The sequence below is a fragment of the Hemitrygon akajei genome, chromosome 6 (genome assembly GCF_048418815.1).
Source record: "Hemitrygon akajei chromosome 6, sHemAka1.3, whole genome shotgun sequence".
NCBI classification, from domain to species: Eukaryota; Metazoa; Chordata; class Chondrichthyes; order Myliobatiformes; family Dasyatidae; genus Hemitrygon; species Hemitrygon akajei.
Genome location: NC_133129.1, coordinates 88,775,574 through 88,788,274, shown reverse-complemented (window position 1 = coordinate 88,788,274; position 12,701 = coordinate 88,775,574). Strand labels below are relative to the sequence as shown.

The window sequence follows — 12,701 nt, the reverse complement described above, 5'->3', positions numbered from 1 at the left end:
AACTACTTTTGGAAGTTCAACATTCAAAACAAATTTATTATCAAAGTACATATGTCACCGTTTCCAACCCTGAGATTCACTTTCTTGTAGCCATACTCAATAAGTCCACAGAGTAATAACCACAGCAGGATCGTTGAAAGACCACACCAACTTGGGTGTTGCATCAACGTACAACAGACAACAAACTGTGCAAATACAAAAACAAAAGAAATAATATTAATAAATAAGTAAGCAATAAATATTGAGAACATGAGATGTGGAGTCCTTGAAAGTGAGTCCATAGATTGTGCGAACATTTCAATGACGGGGCAAGTGAAGTTGAGTGTAGTTATCCCCTGTGGTTCAAGAGCCTGATGGTTGAGAGGTAATAACTGTTCCTGAACCTGGTGGGGTGAGTCCTGAGGCTCTTGTACCTTCTTCCTGATGGCGGCAGCGAGACGAGAACATGCCTGGGTGGGGAAGGTCCCTGATGATGGATACTGCATTTTGTGTAGATGTGCTCACTGGTGATGAGGGCTTTACCTGGACCATATCCACTACTTTTTGTAGGATTTTCCATTCAATGGTATTGCTGTTTCCACACCAGTCTCTGATGCAGCCAGTCAAAATACTCGCCACTACACATCTATAGAAGTTTGTCAAAGTTTTAGATGTCGTGCCAAATATTCACAAACTCCTAAGGAAGTAGAGGCACTGCCGTGCTTTCTTTGTAATTGCATTTGCATGCTGGGCCCAGGACAGGCCCTCCGAAACGATAACACCAAGGAATTTAAAGTTGCTGACCCTCCCCACCTCTGATCATCTGATGAAGAGAAACCTCTCTGGTTCCCGTCCCCCGAAGTCTCTAATCGGCTCCATGGTCTTGCTGATATTGAGTGAGAGGTTGCTGCTATGGCAACAGCCAGATTTTCAGTTTATTCATCACCACCTTTGATTTGGCCTGCAACAGTGGTGTCGTCAACAAACATGAATATGACATTGGAGCTATGCTTAGCTACACAGTCACCAGTGTAAAATGAGTAGAGCAGAGGGCTAAGCACACAGCCTTGAAATCCACCTGTGCTGATGGAGATTGTGGAGGAGATGTTGCTGCCAATCCAAACTGACTGGGATCTGCAAGTGAGGAAATCGAGGATCCAATGACACAAGGAAGTATTGAGGCCCAGGTCTTGGAGCTTATTGATTAGTTCTGAGGGGATGATGGTGCTGAATGCTGAGCTGTAGTCGATAAAGAGCATCCTGATCTTTGTCTCTGGGCTGAGCAGATGCTCCAATGTGGAGTGAGGGGCCAATGTGATGGCACCCGTTGCTCTGTTAGGTAAATTGGAGCAGATTCAAGTTGTTTCTCAGGCAGGAGTTGATACGTTTCATTACTGCCGGAACAGATTCGATGAGCCAGATGGCCAACTCATGCTCTAATTTCCTGTGTTCTTATTGATTCCTTATAGGGTTGAAAAGATCTCTGGCTATTAAAGGAGGTATGGAAAAAGGGTGGGGAAATGGTGTTAAGGTAAATGATTGGCTGTGGTTTCAGTCAATATTAGAATAGGCTCAAGGGTCCGAATGTCCTTCTGTTTCATGTTGCCTTTTGATTGGCTCACCAACATGTAACTTTGTCCAATAGGAAGCGAGCCATGCTGGTCAACAATAGCCTTGCTTTGATTGGAGGAACACTGATGGGGCTGTCAAAATACTGCCAATCGTATGAGATGCTGATCCTCGGCCGCTTTGTCATTGGTGCTTATTCTGGTGAGTTGGCTGGCTATTTCCCAGCCCCTCCCTGCGATTGGTGGACCCCGGGAGCTAATGGTGTCCTGTGTCCCGGCAGGTATCTGCTCCGGACTGGTCCCGATGTACATCGGAGAGATTTCGCCCACCAGCTTACGAGGAATGTTGGGAACATTGCACCAACTTGGCATCGTCACCGGGATCCTCATTGCTCAGGTTTGTCATTGGGTTCCAAATGTGCAATGGGGATGAAATGGGTGCAGGACACTGGGGATCTCAGATGTGCTTGTAAGTCTGGAAACTTCAGATACAGGGCTCTGGGACAGGGAATCCCAGGTATAGTAAAGGGAGTCTAGGAATCTGGGATGCAAAGTCCTGCAGCAGGGAATCGTGGAATGTTGAATATGTGGCATTGCAGTTGGGAGTGCCGGAATCAGAGTATAGAAGCTGGGGAAGAAATTTCAGGATTCTTGGGATATGGGGTATCATGACAGGCATTTGGGAATGCTGTTTACAGGACCTTGAGATAGAGAGTGCTGGGATTTTGGACATCAGACTGTTGAATCTTGCATGGGGGTTACCGGATCCAGGACACTGGGGTGGAGAATTTGGGAGAAGGGCAAAAAAATACCTGGATGTAGGGCATTGGGGTCAGGGTTGTGGAATTTTGGATGTAATGGTCTCGGGGTAGACAGTCCGGTAACAAGTTTTGTAAGGTCTGGTCCTTCTAGGACACGAGTGTAAGTATGGTTGGAAATAACCAGTCAAAGCAGGGTAAATAGATAATTAGCTTACAATTGTCACAGGTCACGAGGGAAAACAGTAACAGGATGAATAATGAAGTGTCACAGTTGCAGAGAGAGTGCAGGGTAGGCAGATAATAAGGTACAAGGCCCACAACGAGGTAGATTGCGAGGACAAGCGTCCATCTTATCAGACAAAAAATCCATTGAAGAGTGCCGTGTGCCTTCCACTAGGTCTTATAACAAAGAACTGAAAAGCACAGGGTGGATCAAAAGTGCGTTTATTACTTGCAAGTTGAAGTTCACCACCGCTTCTTACAATAGACTGCAGGTGCTTTCCGTTTTACAGCTTATAAAGTTCGTATTTATAGAATTCTTTGGCTGTTCTGGCTGAGTCAGTTCCCACCCCCACGTCCACCCAGCAGCTGCTCTCTTGTTTCCCTTCAAGGCCGCACAGAACATCACCCACCCCACCCCCTTAGTTACACAGTGAACAATGATCAGGACATTACACGCCTCCTGTCACACACACACACACACACACACACACACTTAGTATATAGAAAGCATTCTGGGATTATACAGGTTCCATTTTGTCACATTACAAGATTAAATACATAAAAAATCTCAAATTATCAAATATATTTCCACAAGAGTCTGATAACAGTGTGATAGAAGCTGTCCTCGAACCTGACGGTACTTTCTTCCAGACTTTTCTATCCCTTGTCCGACGGAAGAAGAGAGACTCTCTGAGGTGGGAGGGGGTCTTTGATCGTGTTGTCTGCTTTACTGAGGCGGTGAGAAGTGTTGACAGTCCGTGGAGGGGAGGATGGTTCACGTGACGTGCTGAACTATGCCCACAGCTCTCCGCAGTTTCTTACGGTTATAGGCAGAGTGATTATCATACCAAGCCGTTACGCATCCAAATAAGATGGTGGATCTGTAAATATTGGTGGGGATACACTGGAACTAACGGCCAGTGGTGCTGCCGGGGACACAGGCAGGCTGAGGCCCAGACCTAATGGAGATGTTTCCGTGGCATTTACTGGCAGATTTTCGGCCTGGACGTCATCCTGGGGACAGACGAGCTCTGGCCGTTGCTCCTGGCGGTCACTGTGATACCGGCCCTCCTTCAGGCAATCCTGCTTCCCCTCTGCCCGGAGAGTCCCCGCTTCCTCTACATCGTGCGCAACAAGGAGAGCAATGCCAAGATATGTGAGTGGACATCTTCCCCCTCCAGAGACACCGGTTCAATGCTGACATCTGGCGCTGTGCATGCATGTGTTTGTGTGTGCAGTTTGCGCATTCCCCCCGTGGCTGTACGAGTTCCCCAGGCTGCTCTGGTGTCCTCTCCTATCCCAACACTGTGAGGGGTCGGTGGGTTAATTGGCCGCTGTAAATTACCAGTTACCCCTCCCCCCAGTGAGTGAGTGAGGGGTAGAATCTGGGGTAGTGGATGGGAATGTGGGGAGACTGAAATAGCATCAGTGTAGATGGGTGGCTGACGGTCAGAACAGATCCAGTGGGCTGATCGGCCTATTTCCTTGCTGTGCAAGTTTATAAACCTTCAGACTCCTGTGGCCAAACACAGCTTGGGAGGAGGCTATTAGGCCCCTCTAGCACAGTCTGTCTCCTCTCCAACCCACTGCCCTGAGGTCTCACTCAGATTCGGGCCCCTCTGGGACCAGTCTCAGAGTCTCTCTTCAACCCGCTGCCCTGAACACAGAATTCTCTGCGGATGCTGGGGTCAAAGCAACACGCTGGAGGAACTCAGCAGGTCGGCAGTATCCGTGGAAACGAACAGTGAACGTTTCGGGCTGCGACCCTTCGTCAGGACTGAAGAGGAAGGGGTAGGGGCCCTATAAAGAAGGTGGGGGGAGGGTGGAAGGTACCAGGTGAAAAACCAATCAGAGGAAAGATCAAGGGGAAGCAGGGAGGGGATAGGCAGGAGAGGTGAAGAAGGAATGTAAGGGGAAAGCGCTATGGGTAGTAGAAGAAGGCAGAATCATGAGGTCCAGGTGAGTAGGAAAGGTAAAGGGCCAGATAGGAAGGAATCTAACAGGAGAGTGGACAATGAGAGAAAGGGAAGGAGGAGGGGCTCCGGTGGGGGAGGTGATAGGCAGGTGAGGAAAGAGGTAAGAGGCCAGAGAGGGAATAGAAAAGGGAAAGGGGGGAGAGAAAAAATGAGCAGAAGGAGAAATGGATGTCTGTGCCATGGGGTTGGAGGCTACCTGGTGTTGCTCCTGCAGCCTGATGATGGCCTCGTTGTTGCAGTAGAGAAGGCCATAAGCCAACATGTCAGAACAGGGAAGGGAATCGGAATTAAAATGTTTGGCCTCCAGGAATTCCCACTTTTGGCGGACGGAGCGGGAACGCTTGATCCATCAATTTAATTTGGATCTCACCAATGTAGAGGAGGTCGCATTGGAAGCTCCAGACACAATAGACAGATTGGCAGGTGAAGTATTGCCTCACCTGGAGGGACTGGTGGGGGCCTGAATGGAGGTGAGGGAAGAGGTAAATGGGCAGATGTAGCACTTTGGCTCCTTGTACTGGGACAGAGATCAGTGGAGAGGGATGAATGGACAAGGGAAACATGGAGGGATCTATCCCAGTGGAAAGTGGTTGGGAGATGGGGGAAAGGTAAAGATGCATTTGGTGGTAGGATCCCCTTGGAGATGGTGGAAGTTGCAGAGAATGATGTGTCAGATGTGGAGGCTCATGGGGTGGTAGGTGAGGACAAGAGGAACTCCATCCTTGTTAAGGCAGCGGGAAGATGGGGTGAACGCGGATGTTCGGGAAATTGAGGCGGTGTGGGTGAGGGCAGCATCAATGGTGGAGGAAGGGAAACCCTGTTCTTTGAAGGAGGAGGACACCTCTGATGCCCTGGAAAGGAGAACCTCATCCTGGGAACAGATGCAGGGGGAGACTATGGAACTGAGAAAAAGGAATAGCATTTTTACAGGAGACAAGGCAGGAAGAGGTATAGTCGAGATGGTTGAGAGAGTCAGTAGGCTTGTTAAAGGTATCCAGAGATGGAGAGAGGGGAGGGGGGTATCAGAAATGGGGAAAGTGAATTTAAGGGCAAGGTGTAACTTGGGGGAAGGTTGATGGAACTGATGAGCTCAGCGTGGGTGACGCAGGAAGAATTTGGGAGCGTTACCAGGGAAAGCTTGGAACATGGGCTGTTCTGTGTGAGCGGTGAAACGACAGGCATTGCCACACCTTGAGTTTGGAGAAAGTGGGAGGAGCCAAAGGAAAAGTAGTTGAGTTTGAGGACCAGCCTGCTAGATGGAGGAGGGAGGTGGTGGGGAGGAAATGTTTGGGTCTCCTGTTGAGAAGGAAGCGCAGAGCTTTAATCCCTCTTGATGGGGTATGGAAGTGTATAGGGACTGGACATTCATGGTGAAAATGAGGTGGTCAGGGTGAGGGAATTGGAGGGCACGTGAAGTGTCGTGGATGTAGATGTGAAGGGACTGAACCGGGGGGGATAGAATGGAGTCGAGGTCTGTGGGGCGGGAGTAGGCCTCCCCGACCAGTCAGGTTTGTAGGACCTGAGGTAGAAGTCAGCAGTGTGGGGTGAGCTTAGTGGCAGTGGATGGGAGTCCTCCAGAGTTGATGAGGTCGGTGATGGAGTCAGACACACGTTCGAGAAGCAGCTCTGAGGAGGTGTCTGAGAGTTGCCGCCTGACCTCAGCAAGGTAGGTGCCAGTCCCCCACACTACAAACACAACGCACCCCGTTTGTCTGCGGGTTTGATGGTAAGGTTGGGACTGGTGCGGAGAGCGGAGTGTACCGATCGAGGAGCAGAGGGAAGTGCTGAGGTTGAGCTGGTCAGTGACTAGTCGTCAATTAAAGATGAAAAGATCCAGGGCAGGCAGAAACCAGGGTGAAGTGTCCAAGAATAGGAGGAGTCATCAGTGTGGGAAGTCTTGCCGAAGAAGTGGGCTTGGAGATAGAGACAACAGTAGAAGATCTCTGTGATATAGCGGGCAGGGAACTCGCAGGGGTGCAGGCAAGGGGGGACAGAATTCCCCTCGGCTGTTTATTCCTCTCCATAGATGCTGCCTGACCTGCCAAGTTCCTCCAGCACTTTGTGTGTGTTGTCTAACGGCCATTATCCTCGGAGTACTCCTCGTGCCTCCTGCCATGGTGAGGTAACCTTTAACCTGGTTCTCTGGTGTTGTGCACAGGTTTGAGGAGACTGACGGGCCAGCAGGATGTCTCCAATTCTCTCTCAGAGATGAAGGAAGAGAAACGGAGAATGGACCTGGAGCGGAAGGTGACCATCGCTCAGCTGTTCAGGAGCCCAGCCTATCGGCAGCCCCTCTTCATTGCCGTCATGCTGCAGTTGTCTCAGCAGCTCTCGGGCGTCAACGCTGTGAGTATCCGCGGCCTCCACCCGACCTGGTCACTCTCCACTGCAACCCCCACCCGACCCTGTCACTCCCCCGTCACTCTCCACCGCAACCCCCACCCGACCCGCTCACTCCCCCGTCACTCTCCACCGCAACCCCCACCCGACCCGCTCACTCCCCCGTCACTCTCCACCGCAACCCCCAACTGACCCAATCACTCCCCTGTCACTCTCCACCGCAACCCCCACCTGACCCAATCACTACCCCGTCACTCTCCACCGCAACTCCCACCCGACCCTGTCACTCCCCCGTCACTCTCCACCGCGACCCCACCTGACCCAGTCACTCCTCCGTCACTCTCCACTGCAACCCCCACCCGACCCGATCACTGCTCCATCTCTCTCCACCGCGACCCCCACCCGACCCGATCACTCCCCCGTCACTCTCCACCGCAACCCCCACCCGACCCGCTCACTCCCCCGTCACTCTCCACCGCAACCCCCAACTGACCCAATCACTCCCCTGTCACTCTCCACCGCAACCCCCACCTGACCCAATCACTACCCCGTCACTCTCCACCGCAACTCCCACCCGACCCTGTCACTCCCCCGTCACTCTCCACCGCGACCCCACCTGACCCAGTCACTCCTCCGTCACTCTCCACTGCAACCCCCACCCGACCCGATCACTGCTCCATCTCTCTCCACCGCGACCCCCACCCGACCCGATCACTCCCCCGTCACTCTCCACCGTGACTCTCACCCGACCCGGTCACTCCCCCGTCACTCTCCACCGTGACTCTCACCCGACCCGGTCACTCCCCCGTCACTCTCCACCGCGACCCCCACCCGACCCGGTCACTCCCCCGTCACTCTCCACCGCGACCCCCACCCAACCCGGTCACTCCCCCCGTCACTCTCCACCGCGACCCCCACCTGACCCAGTCACTGCTCCATCACTCTCCATCGCGACCCCCACCTGACCCAACCACTCCCCCGTCACTCTCCACCGTGACTCTCACCCAACCTGGTCACTCCCCCGTCGCTCTCCACCGTGACTCTCACCCGACCTGGTCACTCCCCCGTCACTCTCCACCGTGACCCCCACCCGACCCGATCACTGCTCCAGCACTCTCCACCGTGATCCCCACCTGACCCGGTCACTCCCCCGTCACTCTCCACCGTGATCCCCACCTGACCCGGTCACTCCTCCGTCACTCTCCACCGTGACCCCCAGCCGACCCGGTCACTCCCCTGTCACTCTCCACCGCGACCCCCACCCGACCCGGTCACTCCTCCGTCACTCTCCACCGTGACCCCCACCCGACCCGGTCACTCCGCCATCACTCTCCACCGCAACCCCCACCTGACCCGATCACTATCCCGTCACTCTCTCCCGACCCAGTCACTCCCCCGTCACTCTCCACCGCGACCCCCACCCGACCCGGTCACTATCCCGTGACTCTCACCCTACCCGGTCACTCCCCCGTCCCTCTCCACCGCAACCCCCACCCAACCCGGTCACTCCCCCGTCACTCTCCACCGCAACCCCCACCCGACCTGATCACTGCTCCATCACTCTCCACCGCGACCCCCCACCCGACCCAGTCACTCCTCCGTCACTCTCAACCGTGACTCTCACCCGACCCGGTCACTCCCCCGTCACTCTCCACCGCGACCCCCACCCGACCCAGTCACTCCCCCGTCACTCTCCACCGCAACCCCCACCCGACCCGATCACTGCTCCATCACTCTCCACCATGATCCCCACCCGACCCAGTCACTCCCCCGTCACTCTCCACCGCGACCCCCCCACCCGACCCGGTCACTCCTCCGTCACTCTCAACTGTGACACTCACCCGACCCGGTCACTCCCCCGTCACTCTCCACCGCGACCCCCACCCGACCCAGTCACTCCCCCGTCACTCTCCACCGCAACCCCCACCCGACCCGATCACTGCTCCATCACTCTCCACCGTGATCCCCACCCGACCCGGTCACTCCCCCGTCACTCTCCACCGCGACCCCCCCACCCGACCCGGTCACTCCTCCGTCACTCTCAACCGTGACTCTCACCCGACCCGGTCACTCCCCCGTCACTCTCCACCGCGACCCCCTCCCGACCCGGTCACTCCCCCGTCACTCTCCACCGCAACCCCCACCCGACCTGGTCACTCCCCCGTCACTCTCCACCGCAACCCCCACCTGACCCGATCACTATCCCGTGACTCTCACCCAACCCGGTCACTCCCCGTCACTCTCCAATCCCTGCTCCCTGTGAAGCCCTTTCCCAGCGAATCCCACTCCCTGACAATCCCCGCTCCCTGTGAAGCCGTTTCCCAGCGAATCCCACTCCCTGACAATCCCCGCTCCCTGTGAAGCCGTTTCCCAGCGAATCCCACTCCCTGACAATCCCCGCTCCCTGTGAAGCCCTTTCCCCTTAACGCTCAATCCGGATAATCTCAAATCTTATTCCCAGTGAATTGCACTCGCCGCGATTCCCATTCCCAATGATTCCCCCTTGCTGTCAATCCCAGCTTTTATCAAACTCTGGAATGAACCTCTCTCACGCTAATAGAGGAGCACTTGATCTCCCAGTCGAACTTGCATTTTGTTTGTCCGCCAGCTCTGCATGTTCCGGGTAATTGTAACATGCATACCCTGCATTCTCTTTTCACTGCCTCGAGGCATTGCCTGTCCGGATAGCACAGTATCAAATACTGTATCTCAGTACATCTGACAATAAAAAACCTGTTACTGTTCCATTATAATCTTTTTTTAATTTTCTCTCTGCCCCCTCCTCTCTTCCCTCCCCCACTCTCTCTCCCTCCTTGCTCTCTCCCCTCCCCCTCTCCCTCTCACCCTCCTCTCTCCCCCTTTTTACCTCCTGTCACCCCTTCTCACCCCCTCTCTCTCCACTCCACTCCCTCTCTCTTCCCTACCCCCACCTTTCTGCCCTCCCCTTCCTCTCTCTCTCCCTTCCCCCTCTCTCCCCCCTCTCTCCCCCTCTCTCCCCCCTCTCTCCCTTCCCCCCTCCCCCCCTCTCTCCCCCCTCTCTGCCCTCCCAGGTGTTTTATTACTCTACCAGCATCTTCATTGGGATGGGCATTGAACACCCGGTATACATCACCATTGGAGTTGGCATCATCAACACCGTGTTCACTGTGCTCTCTGTGAGTATTCCCCTGCACATTGCAACCTGCCCCGGGACCTGGACACGGGGGACGTAATGCTGGGATTGAGAGACACGGGTAGTTCTGAGGAAGTGGAGGCTGCAGAAGGACTAAAACAGACGAGGAGAATGAGCAAGGATGTGCCAGATGGACTAAGGTGTCGGGAAGTGTATGGTCATGCAGTTTGGTAGAAGAAATAAAAGCGTAGGCTACTTTCTAAATGGAGAGAAAATTTAAAAATCTGTGGTGCAAAGGGACTTGGGAGTCCTTGTGCAGGATTCCCTCAAGGCTAATTTGCAGGTTGAGTTTGTAGTGAGGAAGGCAATGTAACATTAGCATTAATTTCAAGAGAACTAGAATATGAAAAGCAAGGATGTAACGTTGAGACTGGTGAGGCCTCACTTGGAGTATCGAGAGCGGTTTTGGGCTCCTTATCTAAGAAAGGATGTGCTGAAACTGGAGAGGGTTCAAAGGAGGTTCATGAAAATGATTCCAGGATTGAAAGTCTTATCATATCAGGAGCTTTTGATGACTCTCTGGAATTCAGAAGAATGAAGGATAACCTCACTGAAACCTATGGAATTGATAGAGTGGATGTAGGTAGGATGTTTCCTACGCTGTGGGTGCCTAAGACCAGAGTAGAGGGACATCCATTAGAACGGAGATGAGGAGGAATTTCTTTATTCAGAGAGTGGTGAATCTGTGGAAACCTTTGCCACAGGCAGCTGTGGAGGCCAAGTCTTTGTGTATATATTTGAGACCATAAGATACAGAAGCCATTTGGCCCATCGCGTCTGCTCTGCTGTTTCATCATGGCTGATCCAATTTTCCTCTCAGCCCCATCTCCTTCCTTCTCCCCATATCCCTTCACGCCCTGACTAATCAAGAATCTATCAACCTCTGTCTTAAATATACATTTTAAAAAAACAAGAGACAGGGATGGAAGGAAGCCTGTGGTTATGGTGCCCATTCCATTTCCGATTGAGAAGTGCCCTATTGAAGATTGTGGTGAGATTTATAACACCATGGGAGCCTTTCTTCCCCATGTGAAGAAAAAGCACCAAATCAGATCCATTAAAGCAACTCGCACTAAAAATAGACAAACTCCATCCTATTGCTCGCGGTAGTGGTAAATGTAAAGGAAAATCTAGACATGGGGCATGTTTGTGATACCTGCAAGGAGGCATTTAAAGCAAAGGTCGGCTTAGGACAGCATGTGAGCCACCGACGTGCTGGAGTTTGTATTGAGAAATGAATTAAAGAGGTCATGTTGAGGAAGAGGCCAGGAATGGAAGAGCAATGGACTGTAGAGGAGACTAGGTTTTAGATATGTGCCTCAGACTCTTGCACAGCACTGGACCTGGCAACTTGTTCCGGACACTGGCCGGCCTCTGGGTGAAAAGTGGACTGTAGGCGGAAGTGTATGAAAGGCCATGGGATGAGGAGCATCTGGGGCTTCAGGCAGGTCAGCCGTTGAATGACAGCCCCCTCCCTTTCTGTTCTGCAGCTGTTCCTCGTGGAGAGGATGGGCCGCCGGGCCCTTCACCTCTTGGGATTGGCTGGGATGTGCGCCTGTGCCATAGTGATGACTGTTTCCTTGACGCTGCTGGTAAGTAAGAGCCCGCCCAATTGGCCGAATTTTTTTGCTCTTCAAATAATGTACTGCCCCCCTTCTTGAGGGTTATTTCTTTTATTTATATGATTTTTATTGTTTATTTATTAAAAGGCTCTTTATAAATAAAAGTAAGTTCATTTCTTACAGATTTGAAATAATTTCCTTTTCTGAAGCTTCCTGTCCCCTCCGAACCACATCTCAAGCTTGGATAATAATTCCCCCAAGTCAGAAAGTCAAAGTCAAGTTTATAGTCGTTTGCACAAGTACACACGTGCACGGGGGTATTGAAAAACTTGCCTGCATCATAGGCACACAGTGTTACATTAACAGCATTCACAAGAAAGACAAATTATACACAGATTATGCAAAATTATACAAGAATACTTGAATAAAACAAAAATCAAGTCTACTGCGCTGCAAAGTGGCCGTAGTGTGGTGTGCTGAGGTAGTGATTGGGGTTGAGAACTGAATGGATGAAGGGAAGAAGCTGTCCCTGATCCTGGGGGAGTGAGATTTCAGGCTTCTGTACCTCCTGCCCGATGGTGGCTGTGAGAAAATGGCATGGCCCAGACAGAACATGGAACACCACAGCACAGTACAGGCCTTCTGGCCCGCAATGTTGCACCGACCTTTAACCTACTCGGAGATCAAGCTAACCCTTCCCTCCCACATAGGCACATGGGTGAAAGAGAATTGAAAGACTATCTTAAATGGCCCTAAAGTTTCAGCCTCTACCACCACCCCTGATAGTGTGTTCCATGCGCCCACCACTCTCAGTTTTAAAAAAAACCTACCTCTGATAACCACCCCCCCACCCCACAATCACCTTAAAATGACGTCCCCTCATAATAGCCATTGCCGCCCTGGGAGAAGTCTCCAGCTGTCCTCTATCAAGTCACTTCTCACCCTCCTCCATTGCAAATGGAAAGCCCGAGTTCACTCAACCTTCGACATGCTCTCTAACCCACGCAGCGTCCTGGTAAATCTCCTCTCATCCTCGTCCTCGATGTCTGGTGTTTAGGGCAGCAGTGAACGCCCTCCGACTGGAGGTGGACTTTCCAGGCACAGATCCATGGTCTCGCGAG

General features: G+C 52.5%; 1 protein-coding gene across 2 annotated transcripts in view; it reads left to right on the top strand.

Annotated features, from left to right (window-relative positions):
- The window catches only part of LOC140729236 (solute carrier family 2, facilitated glucose transporter member 4-like), a 61,945-nt gene that overhangs the window by 38,256 nt on the left and 10,988 nt on the right, over nucleotides 1–12,701 (top strand). For both annotated transcript variants that reach the window (XM_073048786.1, XM_073048785.1), the window contains exons 4-9: nucleotides 1,625–1,749; nucleotides 1,829–1,944; nucleotides 3,524–3,686; nucleotides 6,665–6,852; nucleotides 9,897–10,001; nucleotides 11,509–11,610. In XM_073048786.1, the coding sequence (XP_072904887.1) occupies nucleotides 1,625–1,749; nucleotides 1,829–1,944; nucleotides 3,524–3,686; nucleotides 6,665–6,852; nucleotides 9,897–10,001; nucleotides 11,509–11,610 (799 nt within the window). The remainder of the gene's footprint in view (nucleotides 1–1,624; nucleotides 1,750–1,828; nucleotides 1,945–3,523; nucleotides 3,687–6,664; nucleotides 6,853–9,896; nucleotides 10,002–11,508; nucleotides 11,611–12,701) is intronic.